Below are 15,622 nucleotides of genomic sequence, written 5' to 3' on the forward strand. Positions count from 1 at the left end.
TTCACTTTTCCAGAGGATACCCCAATCAGACTTTTCTTCCACAATTCATTATGAAAATGTTGAAGTAGATTTGTGGCCTCTTTCTGATATTGAAGGCAATGAAGACTTCCTATTTAAAATTTATTTAATGCAAAGAAAAAAATCTCATTGTAATTTGTCAGTAAGACTTAGGTGTTCATTCTTCTGCCTTTGCGAACAGTAAATACCACTCTCCAAAAAATCTATAACTTACGGCCTCCTACATTTCTATAGGAGCCCTGGTGGCATAATAGTTACGTGTTTGGCTGCTAGCCAAAAAGTCAGCGGTTTGAATCCACCCAGCTGGTCCATGGTAGAAAAGACCTGGCAAACTGTTCCCATAAAGATTAAAGCCTAGGAAACATTACAGGGCAGTTCTATTCTGTCATATAGGGTTGTTATGAGTCAGAATCAACTTGAAGGCACAGAATAATGACAACAACATTTCTAAAACCTGATTCCAACTCAACTTCCAGCCTTATTTTTTATTTTAGGTCTTATTTTTTATTTTGGAATTGCAGATTCCAAAATTGCAAAAAAAGGAAAAAGCAACCTCCGTAAAATAACATTTTTTGCATAACTCATTTAGTGGCAAAACATGACCTGATCTGTTATGAGCCCATTTAGTCTTATTTATCCCAGTGTAAAACACATGCCTTTTACTGCATAAATAGTAATATGTTTGATTATGGTATGTTTGTCCCAGGCTCCTTTGGGCATGTTACATAAAATCTAAACAACTCTAAACTCAGAAGCCCAGCTAGCCACAGGGATTTTAGACAGGAAACTGTAGACTTGCACTTCCCAAGCACTAATTCTACACTTCAGCCAAACAAGTGTTTTCAGTTTGCTGTACTGATGGACTTGATATTGCTGTCTTCAGAGTACTCTCCTGCTACCTGCAGTGTGGTCCTCCCTGACCTTCGTGGTCCACCCCAAACACTTCCACTTCCTCCCTCATACAGCCTCCCCCTACCCCCATCTCCCCCTGGGGATCAGCATTCTCCCTCCACACCCTCTCAGAATTTGATCCACTCTTCTTTCAGGGCATGGGGTAATCATATAATCTTATTCTACCTTATACTATGGCTGTGTATGTACAGATATCCTGGAAAAGAGGTATTCTTCTGTCTATGAAGATACCAGTTTCTGACTTTTTAATTGTTATAGAAGAATGAAAAGGCAATTCCCTACCTCCCACACAAGAGCAAATAAATTTTTGTGTACCAAGAACTAAGCCATGGTTCTCAAGCTCTGGAGAGCTTGCAACAAAGAATCCCAGCCCCTACTCCTACACATCCATATCCTGTATTTTCAGGCTCCTCAGGTGATTTTAATGTTGGTGTCCATGGTCATACCTAAGGAAACCCTGAATTAAGGAATTATTAAAAAAAAGAAAGAAAAAAACCTCTTCCCCTGCTCCTTTCCCTGAACAATTTCTTTAGCGTTTCAGAAACTGCACTGAAGAAAATTCTCGTCTTTACTTGGAAGGTTTGGCCCCGTAAGAAATTAACTGAGATTCTTCCCCAGGGGAAGGGGTGGAAGAAGAGAGAGAAGACTGCTTTGAAACAGAGAGAGGCATGGCCCAAATCCATGGGGTTCATTTCCTTGAGACTGGGAAGGGGACGGAGAGGTGGTTTTGGAGTTTCTGAAAGTACCGGGCAATGTAGGGTGATCTCATGGCTATGTATGGGCCAGGGCAGTGGGAGGAGCAGTCAGCGAATGAAGGCTGCAGGGCCTCCCCCAAATCTCTAGATTAAGCTAATCCCTGAAAGAAGGGGATGGGTCCCTGTGAAAACAGGGGCAGAGAATAAATTTACAATCACTAACTTTACTGTGGGTAGAGGCTGAGCCCAAGCCTACTATAAAAAGAAGGAAATAGGAAATTTCTTATACTTAACCACCATGGAACAAGTTCTTTTTTAACATTTATATTTTCCAAAGCATCAACGATGTGCAATTTACAAAGTAGGTACTAAGGAAAATGAATGAACTAATGAATGTTGAATGAGTAGGGGAGGACCACTGCTTAATACAAAAGGTTTGGAAGGAGAGAAGAGGCAGGGTTCTAATTTGCCTTTATCTTTCCCCTAAGAACTATCTTCATCATTATCAGCATGTAAGGAAGGGCAAGGATAGGAAAAGGCAGATGGCTGCTCTGTGAGTTGAAGCCTTCTAGCTTCGAGGCAGCACTCATCAGGCTTTGAGGAAACCCGAGGTATGTGTGTATACCTGGCAACAGTTCTGTGGGCTGCTCTCATGGCCCCCTGGAGCCAGCAGCTTCACTAGGACTGAGCTCAGCCAAGCTGGGAGCCCATCCAGACCAGGACCCGTGGGTTCCTCGACTCTCCCTCTGCAGACGCTGAGGACCTCGTGAATGTCTAGCCCCTCATTAGGACCAGAGAGAGCATACGTGGCCATGGCTGGTGTCTGGGATCCTGCCTTGACCATGCCAATCTTGCCACACAGTTCTGGTCACTGAGAGGCTGGAAACCAGGAAAGGATTGATTTCCCCATAATAACTTAGGCCAGTCTATAAACCACCTTTCCACTCAAGCCTCAGCTTTGCTGAGGATGGAAGACTTTGTGAGCACTGGGTGAGTATATTCCAACCTGGGTCTAGTGCTGCCACACCCTTGAGTTTTGCTATAACAAAATAACTTTAAAAAAAATTTTTTTTAAACCAATATTCCATATGAAACTCTATGTTGAGACCACAGGCTTTGGACTGGATCCCAGTGACAGTCACCTGGCCTTACACACCACCCACCTAATGGTGGTTTATGCTGACATAGAAACTGTACACTGAAGCTCTGGTCAGGGCCTCAAGGCCAGTTAAGATCACTGCATCACTCATTCCCAGCATGCAAGTTAACACTCACCATCTATCCACTGTTGGTCTCCTACATCAATATTGCTCTGGGCTTTCTCACCTAAATTTCCTTCTAGCTGTCCCTTTTCACTGCTCTTCAGAATTCCTATTTCATTTAATCATATTTGTTAAGAATTTAAAAATCATCATAGAACTACATATACCTGGCTGAAATATCAGAAAGTACCGAAGCGCTGATCGTACAAAGCAGTGGTGCCTGCCCCTCCTCTCCTCTTTCTGAGACTTCTTGCCAAAGGCCTCCACCTTTAACTAGGTTTCTTTTCCATTATTCTGGGGGTTACTTTCTTATCACCAGTATCTTTTTTACTGTAACTCTTTGTCTTTGTCTTTGTGGTAACATTGTTATTTTCTGATTTATCCATTTTAGGCATCGCCTATAATCACTACTGTTAATGGAAGGTGATGCAGCCCGTCATTACTTCCTCACCTTCCAGTATAGTTACATGGTTGTGTTCAGGGCCTCTCTCAGTTTCTTTGCTGTTATCCTTATGGTGATGCAAAGATGCCAGCAGAGACAGGAAATGGATACAACACCCCTGAATGTAGGGAGAGGGAGCATCTCTTGTCCACAAACCGCTGAGAGAGCAGGAGATGGTACGGCCACGGCCCACTAGGGGGCAGGTTCCCTGGGCTCAGGGAATCAGCAGATACACTGCTGCTTTGGGGAGGGTGGGAGTTTGAAGTCAGCAGGCTCTCTGGGACACTCCTTTTGCCATTCTCACTAGGGGTGGGTGGCCTGAGGGAGAGGTGGTTTTGCCCCGACCCTTCCTGATAGTTTAGGGACTCTGGCTATGTGCCCAACTGCCCATGACTTTATAGGACAGAGATGAACTGCCCATAGGGTTTCCAAGGCTGTAATCTTTATGGAAGCAGACTGCAGTATCTTTCTCCTGCGGAGCTGCTGCTGAGTCTGAACTGCCAACCTTTTGCTTAGCAGCTGAACGCTTAACAACTGTGTGACCTGGGCCCCTAAATGGTACACATGGACCTTTATTTCTTGTTCCATCATCTGTATATCTTTTTCATTTTTTATTATGAAGAATTTTACACTTTTAAAAAGAAGAAAGTTCTGATGCCTATCCTGTAATGCGCTTATGGAGTGTCTACAACTGATAAACCTTATGCTGTAACAGAGAAACGTGAAATGTAGTCCTTGCCATTAAGGAAATCTTTGTGTAGTTAAAAAACTGAAAAGCCTATGGCTGTGGAAACACGGATGAGGAAGGGAAATTGCTCTGGGGTGTGCTTAAGGGTCATCCAGGTAGAAACCCCTCCCTGAGTTTCTACACAAGAATTCCACCTGTGCTCCCTGACTCAGGCCTGGTCCCTTCCAGCCCACTTCCAACTACTGCCAGAGAGGTCTTTCCGAAAGATTGGTCACTCTGCTTAAAACATTTCAACAACTCTCAGTGGTTTTTGGGTTATAGCGCAAACCCCTCAGCTGAAACCCCCAAGCTCTTCACGATAGCCCCTACCCTGCTTTCCAGCTCCCTGCTCACAAGCACCGTCACCTCAGCTCTGCTGAACTCTTAGTAGTTTTTGAAAGTGATCTGTCATTCCCTCTCTCCACCATGAACACTCCCCTCGACGGCATGTTCCTCGATGGTACTGCTTCTCCTCACTCACAGAGGATACGGAGCACTCCTCTCCCCTCCCCTCTCTCGGGTCCCAGGACAGGTGGGCATACCCCCACCACCCAGCACCTGACATGCACCAAGGCTCTTGCTGTCCACTCATCCGTAGCTACTCTGGACCAGAAAATCTGCTGAGTGAGTGGGTCACAGGAAGTTTAGTGGGTTCCTGGCTATGGGGATCACAGGAGACAAAGCCATCCCAGCCAGAGGTGGTGGTCACTCATGGTACGGAGGAGGCTGCCCTGGGAGAAAGGTCCAGATGAAACCCAAGGGAATAACGGCATTAAAGAGCTGAGAAGAAAAGTCAAAACCACTGTGAAAAACAGAAGACAGGAGACTTTCAAGAGAAGGAATAATAAATAACAATCATGATGAAAACCATGAGGTAGTGCAAGAATCTTAAATGTAATTTAAACAAAGAGATTTATACTTTAAATACAGCTTAGTTTAAAATGTCTTCCATAGCTTTGTAATTCTTTCTTTTAAAATCCTTACTGTGCTTTAAGTGAAAGTTTACAAATAAAGTCTCTCATACAAAAATTTATATACACTTTGCTATATACTCCTATTTGCTCTCCTCCCTCATGAGACAGCACACTCCTTCCCTCCACTCTCTTTTTCTGTCCATTCAGCCAGCCTCTGACGCTCTCTGCCCTCCCATCTCCCCTCTAGACAGGAGCTGCCCACATAGTCTCATGTGTCTACTTGAGACAAGAAGCTCACTCTTCACCAGTATCATTTTCTATCCCATAGTCCAGTCCAATCCTTGTCTGAAGAGTTAGTTGGCTTTAGGAATGGTTCCTGTCTTGGGTTAATAGAAGGTCTGGGGACCATGAACTCTGGGGTCCTTCTAGTCTCAGTCAGACCATTAAGTCTGGTCTTTTTAACAGAATTTGAGGTCTGCATCGCACTGTTCTCCTGCTCCCTCAGGGGTTCTCTGTTGTGTTCCCTGTCAGGGCAGTCATCCAGTTGTAGCCGAGCACCATCTAGTTCTTTTAGCAGAATAGACATTTTTACAATGTTAAGTCTTCCTAACCATGACCAAGGTATGTTTTTCCACTTACGTAGGTCTCTTTTGGTTTCCTGCAGTAGTGTCTTGTAGTTTTCCTTGTATAGGTCTTTTATGTCTCTGGTAAGATTTACTCCTAAGTGTTCTATCTTCTTGGTGGCTACTGTGAATGGTATTGATTTGGTGATTTCCTCTTCGATGTTCTTTTTGTTGGTGTAGAGGAATCCAACTGATTTTTGTATGTTTATCTTGTATCCTGATACTCTGCTGAACTCTTCGATTAGTTTCAGTAGTTTTCTTGAGGATTCGTTAGGGTTTTCTGTGTGTAAGATCATGTCATCTGCAAATAGAGATAATTTTTCTTTCTTACCAATCTGGATGTCCTTTATTTCTTTATCTAGCCTAATTGCTCTGGCTAGGACCTCCAGCACAACGTTGAATAAGAGTGGTGATAAAAGGCATCTTTGTCTGGTTCCTGTTCTCAAGGGAAATGCTTTTAGGCTCTCTCCATTTAGAATGATGTTGGCTTTGTATGAATCCTTTTTATTATATTGAGGAATTTTCCTTCTATTCCTATTTTGCTGAGAGTTTTTATCATGAATGGGTGTTGGACTTTGTCAAATGTCTTTTCTACATCAATAGATAAGATCATGTGGTTTTTGTCTTTTGTTTTATTTATATGATGAATTATATTGTTCTTCTAATGCTGAACCATCCCTGCATACCTGGTATGAATCCCACTTAGTCATGGAGAATTACCTTTTTGATATGTTGTTGAATTCTATGGGCTAGGATTTTGTTGAGGATTTCTGCATCTAAGTTCATGAGGGATATAGGTCTGTAATTTTCTTTTTTTGTGGTATCTTTACCTGGTTTTGGTATCAGGGATATGGTGGCTTCATAGAATGAGTTTGGGAGTATTCCGTCCTCTTCTATGCTGTGAAATACATGGTGTTTTCTCTGAAAGTGTGGTAGAACTCTGCAGTGAAGCAGTCCAGGCCCAGGCTTTTTTTTTTTTTTTTTGTCATTTTGGGGAATTTTTTTGATCACCTTTTCAATTTCTTCTTTTTGTATGGATTTCTTTAGTTGTTCTACCTCTGTTTGTGTTAGTTTAGGTAGGTAGCGTATTTCTAGAAATTTATACATTTCTTCTAGGTTTTCAAATTTGTTAGAGTACAATTTTTCATAGTAATCTGATTTGATTCTTTTAATTTCAGTTGGGTCTGTTGTGATAAGACCCATCTCATTTCTTATTTGGGTTATTTGCTTCCTCTCCTGTTTTTCTTTTGTCAGTTTGGCCAATGGTTTATCAATTTTGTTAATTTTTTTCAAAGAACCAGTTTTTGGTCTTGTTAATTTTTTTCAATTGTTTTTCTGCTCTCTATTCCATTTAATTCTGCTTTAATTTTTATTATCTTCTTTCTTCTGATGCCTGAAGGTTTATTTTGTTGCTCTCTTTCTATTTGTTCAAGTTGCAGGAATAATTCTTTGGTTTTGGCCCTTTCTTCTTGGATGTGCGCATTTATTGATAGAAATTGACCTTTGAACGCTGCTTTCACTGTGTCGCAAAGGTTCTGATAGGAGTGTTTTCATTCTCACTGGATTCTATGAATTTCTTTATTCCATCCTTCATGTCTTCTATAACCCAGTCTTTTTTGAGCAGGGTGTTTGTTCAGTTTCTAAGTGTCTGACTTCTTTTCCCTGCTTTTTCTGTTATTGATTTCTACTTTTATGGCCTTATGGTCAGAGAAGATGCTTTGTAATATTCCGATGTTTTGGATTCTGCTAAGGCTTGCTTTATGACCTAATAAGTGGTCTATTCTAGAGAATGTTCCATGTACACTAGAAAAGAAAGTATACTTGGATACTGTTGGGTGGAGTGTTCTGTATATGTCTATAAGGCCAAGTTGGTTGACTGTGGCATTCAGATCTGTGTGTTTACTGAGCTTCTTTCTGGATGTTCTGTCCTTTGCTGAAAGTGGTGTGTTGAAATCCTCCTACTATAATTGTGTCTATCTCACTTTTCAATAGTGTTAGAATTTGTTTTATGTATCTTGCAGCCCTGTCATTGGGTGCATAAATATTTAATATGGTTATATCTTCTTGGTGTATTGTCCCTTTAATCATTAAATAGTGTCCTTCCTTATCCTTTGTGGTAGATTTAACTTTAAAGTCTATTTTGTCAGAAACTAATACTGCCACTCCTGCTCTTTTTTGATTGTTTGCTTCATATATTTTTTTCCATCCTTTGAGTTGTAGTTTGTTTGTGCCTTTAAGTCTAAGGAGTGTCTCCTGTAGGCAGCATATAGATGATCATTTTTTTTTTTTTTTATCCATTCTGCCACTCTCTGTCTCTTTATTGGTGCATTTAGTCCATTTACATTCAGCATAATTATGGTCAGGTATGAGTTTAGTGCTGTCATTTTGATGTCTTTTTTTTTGTGTGTGTGTTGTTGACAGTTTCTTTTTCCCACTTAATTTTTTGTGCTGAGTAATTTATCTTAATATTGTCTTTTCCTCTTATTCACTGTTGATTTTGTTTTTGCTGAGTCTCTATTTTTTTCTTGTATTTTGTTTTGATGAGTAGGATTTTTAGCCTCCTTCGTGGTCACCTTAATATTTACCCCTATTTTTCTAAGTTTAAACCTAACTTTTATTTCTTTATATCTTGTCTTCCTCTCCATATGAAAGATCTATATTTCTTAGGCCTCTTTATTGTTTCAATGTTGTCTTCTTTTATGTAATGACATTGCTGTTTTCCTGTTTAAAGAGTTTTTTTATTTTGATTTATTTTTGGGATTTCACTATCTGGGTTGACATCTGATTGCTCTGTCCAGTGTTCTAGTCTTGGGTTGATATCTGATATTATTGATTTTCTAACCAGAGAACTCCCTTTAGTATTTTTTGTAGTTTTGGTTTGGTTTTTATGAATTCCCTAAACTTCTATTTATCTGGGAATGTCCTGGTTTCACCTTCATATTTGAAAGACAGTTTTGCTGGATATATGATTCTTGGTTGGCAATTTTTTTCCTTCAATGCTTTATATAAGTCATCTCATTGTCTTCTTGCCTGCATGGTTTCTGCCGAGTAGTCTGAGCTCATTCTTATTGACTCTCCTTTGTAGGTGACTTTTCATTTATCCCTCACTGCTCTTATAATTCTCCCTTTATTTTTGGTTTTGGCAAGTTAGATTGTAATATGTCTTGGTGACTTTCTTTTAAAATCTACCTTATGTGGAGTGTGATGAGCATCTTGGATAGATTATCTTCTCATCTTTCACGATATCAGTTTTCTGCCAACAAATCCTCAACAATTCTCTATGTATTTTCTGTTATCCCTCCCTGTTCAGGTACTCCAGTCACTTGTAGATTATTCCTCTTGATAAGAGTTCCACATGATTCTTAAGGTTTCTTCATTTTTTTAAATTCTTTTACCTGATTTTTCTTCAAATATATTGGTGCCAAGTGCTTTATCTTTAGTCTCACCAATTCTGCCTTCCACTTCCTCAATTCTTCTCCTCTGACTTTCTATTGAGTTGTCTAATTCTGTAATTTTACTGTTAATCTTCTGGATTTCTGATTGCTGTTTCTCTATGGATTCTTGCAGCTTATTAAATTTTTCATTATGTTCTTGAATAACCTTTTCAATTTCTTTAACTCCTTTATCTGTGCGTTCCTTGGCTTGATCTCCTTCTTGATCTTGTTCCTGATGTTCTGGAAGATTTCTGTATATTAATCTTTTGTATTCTGCATCCAGTAATTCCAGGAATGCACCTTCATCCAGAAGATCCCTTGATTCTTTGTTTTGAGAGCTTGTTGAAGCGATCGTGGTTTGCTTCTTTATGTGATTTGATATTGACTGTTGTCTCTGAGCCATCTTTAAGTTATTGCATTAATTTTTTTAATGTTTGCTTACTGTAAAAAAAAAATTTTTTTTTTACTGTATCCTAGCTTCTTGCTTTGTTTTGTTTTGATCTGCTCAAACAGGTTGCTTGAGTGAATCAGCTTGATTATTTTCACCTTTGAGGCTCTAACGTCCTGTCACCAGATGGCTAAAGCTGTTATCAGGGATATCAGCCTAGGAGTCCATTCACTTTTCTTGTATGGATTCAGCTCAGGTGTCCAGGTAGTTGGTCATCAAGTGTATGGTACAGGCCCTGTCCTACAGTCTTAGAAGGGTTGGGGTGATTGGTGTAGGTACCTGTATCTGGTTGCAGCAGGGGGTCACACTCTGAACAAGACAGGCAGCTGACAACCATCTGCTGAGCATCTGAGGAAAGTGCATCCCTGTTCCCTGAAGTGCACAGGTGGGTGGGTTCTGCAGACGGACCATGGAGGTGCCAGTTATCCTTGGACCACTGTCATGGGTGGCTGGGTGACCTGAGTGAAGCCACCAGTCCTTAGGGCCCTGATGTAGGTAGGTGAGGACCCTGTTTAACAGGCAAGGTGGTGTCAAACATCAAACACCCACCTCTCTACTGCACAGCTGAAACAGCTGCAGTCTGCCTACAAGGGCCTCTTCTTCTGAAATAGGTCACACAGGTCCATGCAGGGGGTAAAGTTATTCAAAGTCCACAGACTGTTTATGCCTTGACAGGAGCCTCTTCTGTCCTGAGCTCCCTAGGTCAGTGTAGCGGGCAGATTATCTTTTCCCCCACTTGTGAATTTATTCCTTCTTCAAGGCCAGGAGAATGGCTCAGGATGTGCAGCAGGACCTATCTCAGGCCCAGGGAAACTGACAGCCACTGAAGCTGGCTTGGGAGCTGGGGGCGCTGTAAAATATACGCAAGTTCTTAGCTTTTGCCGAGAGCGCCACTCTTCTCTGCTTCTGGAGTTGTGAGTAGGCTGTGCGGCTGGCTGTTTCTCCCTGAAGAAACTGTGGCTGAAAGCTACCACCAGCCCGCTGCTGTCGCTCCTGGGAATGGTGCCTGTGGGATGCCACCGATTCAGGTCCAGCAACTCCTCTCTGTTTCTGAACCGTTTCTCCCTCCGCCTGCTGCTCATTCCATTTTCTAACCTTGCCTTTAATGTTCACGGTTCCTAGCTTGTCATAATCGTTTTACTTGTTTTTTTGGGTCTTTGTCGTAAGAGGGTTCGCTGGAAGCGTCTGACTCCTCTGCCATCTTGGCCCCACCTCTGCTTTGTAATTCTTAACATGCTGAAAGTACAGCTATCTAACACTGGGAGGTATGTATGTGTGTATTATTATTATACAATAAACATGTTAAAATTGTATCTGACATTATTCTTATAACAGCCAAAAGGTGGAAACAACCCAAACATCCATCAAGTGACGAATGGGTAAATAAAATGTGGCATATCCATACGATGGTATAATATGTGGCAATAAAAAGAAATGAAGTACTGATACATGCTACAACATGAATGAATCTTGAAAACATTACTCTAAGTGAAAGAAGCCAGTCACAAAGGACCACATGTTGTGTGATTCAGTTTATATGAAATGTTCAGAACAGGCAAATCCAGAGACAGAAAGCAGACTGATAGTTGGCAGGGGCCAGGGAAGGGGGGAATGGGGAGTGACCGCCAGTGGGTACAGGGTGATGCAAATGTTCTAAAAATGACTGTGGTGATGCCTGCACAACTCTGTGAGTATGCAAAAAATAATTATGGCATGTAAATTGTATCTCAATAAAGCTGTTATGAAAAAAAGTGTTATCTGAGTCAATACAAGTTTCATACAACCCTTGCTCAGGACAGCAATCCTGCTAGCATCTATAAACATAACTCCAAGGTCTAAATGAATGTCCAGCTTTCAATACAAATGCTGTGTTGCCTTTGCTCTCAAACACTGGCCTCTTACATAAAATAGCAGATGAAACACCCAGCATGGAGAGGGCTTAAATATTAGTTCCACATTACAATAACAACCTCTGTTGCACAGCCGGTAACAGGCCAGAATTCCAGCTCCACCAACCACCTTCCCACCTCACACACAGCCCCTGCCTGTCCATTCTCTATCTTGAGTACTTACCCTCCCGAACTATGAGCAAGGCTGAAATCAGCTGAGCCCCCTTCTTACTGGGGAGGACAACGAGGACAGCTTTCAGAAAGTAGAGGCTGGGGGAGGGAGTGCTCACCCACAAGACCAATAGACCAGAAAATAGGCACAACTGGCCTCAACACACCCACCACTCTCCTACACACAGGCCTTTTCAGTCTGGGTGTTTTTTTTTTTAACTGCATCTACAAAGATTTTTATAGTTAGTTTCAAATTCCCTCAGTGAGCGGTTATAGGTTTTGATCTGTTCCTAATTATGGAAAAGAATCCTGGGATCAGTTCAGAGTGAAGGAACTTGAGTTTAACATTACCATTTTTAAAGCACAAATGTTTACATGAATTTCCGAGTAGAGATTTAGATTTCCTCAGTTACTTTGCTTTAAAAAACGAGAACCAAAGGCAAAAGGCTTCTGTCCACACTGAAAGCCAGACTAAAATTTAAGTGAGTGGTCCACACCATAACATGTAGGTATTTTCCTACTCTCTTCCTTAGATAACACTCTACCTTTTTCATTGATTTGTAGTTTTAAGCACGTATATGTGTTTAAGAGCTATACTCCAGCTAGAAAAGCTAAGCTCTGGGGAAAACAGAGCAATAAGGAAACACGGAGCCCCCTCTGTTGAGAACACCCCTGCCTCTGCCCAATCCCGCCCTCTGCACAACACACATGCCGATACAGAACCAGCGTCTCTTGGGCTCTCCTGTTAGGACCCTGAGCACACAGAAGCCACAGGTCCACTCGCACTGTCAGTGAATACAGCCATTGTTTGTACCAAAGAGCAAAAAGACACATTTTCAATAGAACTTACCTGCTTTTTCAAGGAAAGCTTGGCAAGCTAAATGGTGAGCACACCATCGTTTATTTTCCAAAGTGCTCTGAATGCAGGTTTCATAAGTGGATCTAATTCAAGTTAGTGATCCAGCCCAGGTAACGAGTACCAAGAAACCAGGGAAAAACCCAACATCTCTTTGACTCTTATACTTAAAATTACTACTTTTCTAAAGTAAGTTTGGGGAAGAGATCCTTCTACAAGGAAAGGCTCTAAAAGCATTTCAGTGACTTTCAGAGGGTGGAGCAACAGGGCACAGGGAGAAAAAAAACTAAAGCTCAGCATTGGCAACAGCACGGCTATCTCCAGCACAAAAGCCTGTTTATATGCACAGAGCCCTCTTTCCAAGTGGGAAAAATGGCAGCAGCATAAGTCAAGATTTTCACTAAGAATCTTAAAAATATTAATCATTTTTGAGCTATAAGCAACAAAGCCTAAGGTTCAATTGGATTCAGAATATAATGATGTACCTCAGTATGAAAACTATCTCGGCTTAAAACAAGCCAATATATTTACTAGAGCCTAAATTGGTGGAAACCAAATAATCTGCATGAAAATAATCCAACAAGCTTAAATGATTTATAATTTGGTAGTTAGATGTTACCAAATTACACTGACTAGAGCCTACTGCTCAACCTCTCTGCAGTCAAGAAATAACCAAAGTCCCTGCAAACCTCACCTCAAATGCAGCCTATGATATGCAGAATTCTAAGATGGCCCTCAAGATTCCTACTCCCTGCTGTGCAGGCCCTGTATCTCCTCCTCTTGAGTGTGGGTGGGCCTGATGTAATCAGGCGGGCCTTTTTAAAGGCAGTACTAGAGATCAGAGACAGATGACATCAGAGAGATCTGAAGCAGCAGCAGATGTTCTCCTACTGGCCTCGAAGGAGCAAACTGCCATGCTGTGGTTAGAGCTACATGGCAGGGAATGTTGGGCTGCCTGTAGGAGCTGAGATGGCTCCTAGACGACAACCAGCAAGAAAACGAGGACGTCAGTCCTACAACTTCAAGAAACTGAATTCTGCCAAAAACCAGTGTGTTTGGAAGAGGACCCTGAGCCTCAGATGAGATCACAGCCCTGGCTGACACCACCATTTCCGCCTGGTCAGGTCTGAGCAGAGGACTCTGCTAAGCCCTACCTGGACTCCTGACTTACAGAGCTGGTAGATACTAAGTGGGTGTTGTTTTAAGCTGCCAAGTTTTGGTAATTTGTTATGCAGCAATAAAAAACTAATACACAGTTCATTTTCCCAAAGGGATTTTAAAAAAGGCTGGGGGAGTGATTCAAGGCATTTCATCCCTGAATCCACAATCCCTCCCCTCCCCCCTCCCCTCCAAAAATACAAAAATAAAAACAAAAAAGTAACACAAGGCATGTGTGTCAGCACCCTGACCTTTATGATGTGTAATATAAACCATTATGGTTATTGAGGAATTTCTTAAGCGTGTGGGCATAGGTTATTTCATCATATCCTCTTTGATGGTACACCGGTCTGTACATTAAGTTGGCGGTGCAATACTACTCTTCTCTCATGGATGAGAAACAGGCTCGGTGAGGCGAAGTGAATGACCACAAAGGCAGAGCCATAGCTTGCCGGAATGCTGGTCTGTGAGCCTAGGCCAGTGTTCTGTACAACACGACACCAAGGAAAGAACCCTGGTGAGGACGCCGAAGGTCTGCATTCTAAGTCCCAGGTCCACTCTTGGCAAATCACTCGCATGTGAAAGTATCTGAACACTGTGAAGTGGTAAACATAGAATACGGCTTCTCAACTGTTCATATCAGTAGTATGAGTAACCAGAGAGAAAAAACAGTTAATATGGTAGGGAGAGATCTGGGGCAGAGGCACAGTGGAGAAGGGTGTGAGAGTAAAATCACTTTTGTTCAACCAGCATTCCTTCCTTAAGTAATTTCTATTCATTTTCTTAAAAGTCTACCATGTACAATAAGCAGGTGTTTTTGCTTATGATTCCTAATTATAACATTGCTTAACATTAAGGAAATTACAGGTCTAAGCAGCTTGGTTTGCATTTTCCCAACATGGCCCATCAGCCTCATCACGGACTTAACAGAGCCAAATGATAAGACCCCTGGAGAATATATTTCTTAATATGCTTATATAAAGTTGGACAAAGAACAAAAGGAGCTGTGGGCCCAAACACATGCCTAACATTCTGACATGCAGTCTCCGTAAGTGCACAGCAAAGCTGGGTAGACCCTCATGTGACCTCTCCCGCCAGAGACCCACACCACGTGACAGAGACCGGATACCCTGAAGTGTCGGTTATAAGCCTTTTCCTGAGAAAAGAAAAATCCATGGTCACCCAAAATAAAGGCTACATTTCCCAGGTGTCCTTGCTCTAGATGTAGCTGTGTGCTAAGCTCTGGCCAAGAGGCTATAAACAGAAGCACCTGTGGCAGCTCCCAGGTATCTAGAACAGGCCTATTGCCTTGTCACCTGTAGTGATTCTTTCACGTAGAGCACAGATGTGACACCTGTAGCTGGACCAAGAGGGTGAGAGCTCTACCCTATGGATGATGAAGTAGTAGGCAGTAAGAAGCTGGCTCCTGAAGGTATTGTGGAACAAAGTAGCCATTCATGGCTGGGATTGCCAGCCCTTAGAATTTTATGGGGGAGAAAATACCCCTGCAAGTTATTAAAGCCATGTTATTCTAGGTTTCTACTGCTCACTCCCAAACCCGTGCCTCGCTGATACAGGTCCCCAGTGACAAATTACTGAGGTCAAAAGTAATGAAAACCATCAGGTAAAGAGCATGTGGAAAAGCAAAAAGACCAAATGCAGAGAAACCATGATAGGTGTCAGGCAGTATGGCAGACTAGCTACCCTGGAATCCCTCCTGAAGAAAACAACTAGAATACTGGATAAAATACAACAAACATCTTTTAAAATCTACCTCAGCTGGTATAAAAATAAGCAATCAGTAGAGGCCAAAAATGGCTAGGGGAGTGAGCTTTCCTTGAAGCTTCTTTTTTTGGTTGCGCCTGTTGGCAGTTCTAGGTTGTTGGCTTCTCTGGCACCCCATCCAGGATATATAAAAGGCAAAAAGTAAACCAGAGAACTCGCTGCTGTTATTCCTCAAGTCTTGAAGTCCCCAGAAGTCCACTTTTTTCTTTCCATCTTCCAGTCTTCCTCTGTTGTGTTATGTCCAGGCTTTTTTAGGTATAGGAGGAAAGATTTGGGGAAAATGGGGTT

At 41.8% G+C, this 15,622-nt stretch overlaps 1 protein-coding gene across 5 annotated transcripts in view; it reads right to left on the bottom strand.

The window, feature by feature from the left end:
- The window catches only part of ATRN (attractin), a 215,102-nt gene that overhangs the window by 48,909 nt on the left and 150,571 nt on the right, over positions 1–15,622 (bottom strand). The window contains exon 25 of one of the 5 annotated variants that reach the window (XM_023550065.2): positions 13,794–15,580. The exons of the other annotated variants lie outside the window; for them this stretch is intronic. Within the exon in view, the coding sequence (XP_023405833.1) occupies positions 15,506–15,580 (75 nt within the window). The 3' untranslated portion in view covers positions 13,794–15,505. Of the gene's footprint in view, positions 1–13,793; positions 15,581–15,622 lie in introns of those variants that run through there. 5 annotated transcript variants of the gene reach the window in all.

Source organism: Loxodonta africana, chromosome 24 (genome assembly GCF_030014295.1).
Source record: "Loxodonta africana isolate mLoxAfr1 chromosome 24, mLoxAfr1.hap2, whole genome shotgun sequence".
In the NCBI taxonomy this organism is placed as follows: Eukaryota; Metazoa; Chordata; class Mammalia; order Proboscidea; family Elephantidae; genus Loxodonta; species Loxodonta africana.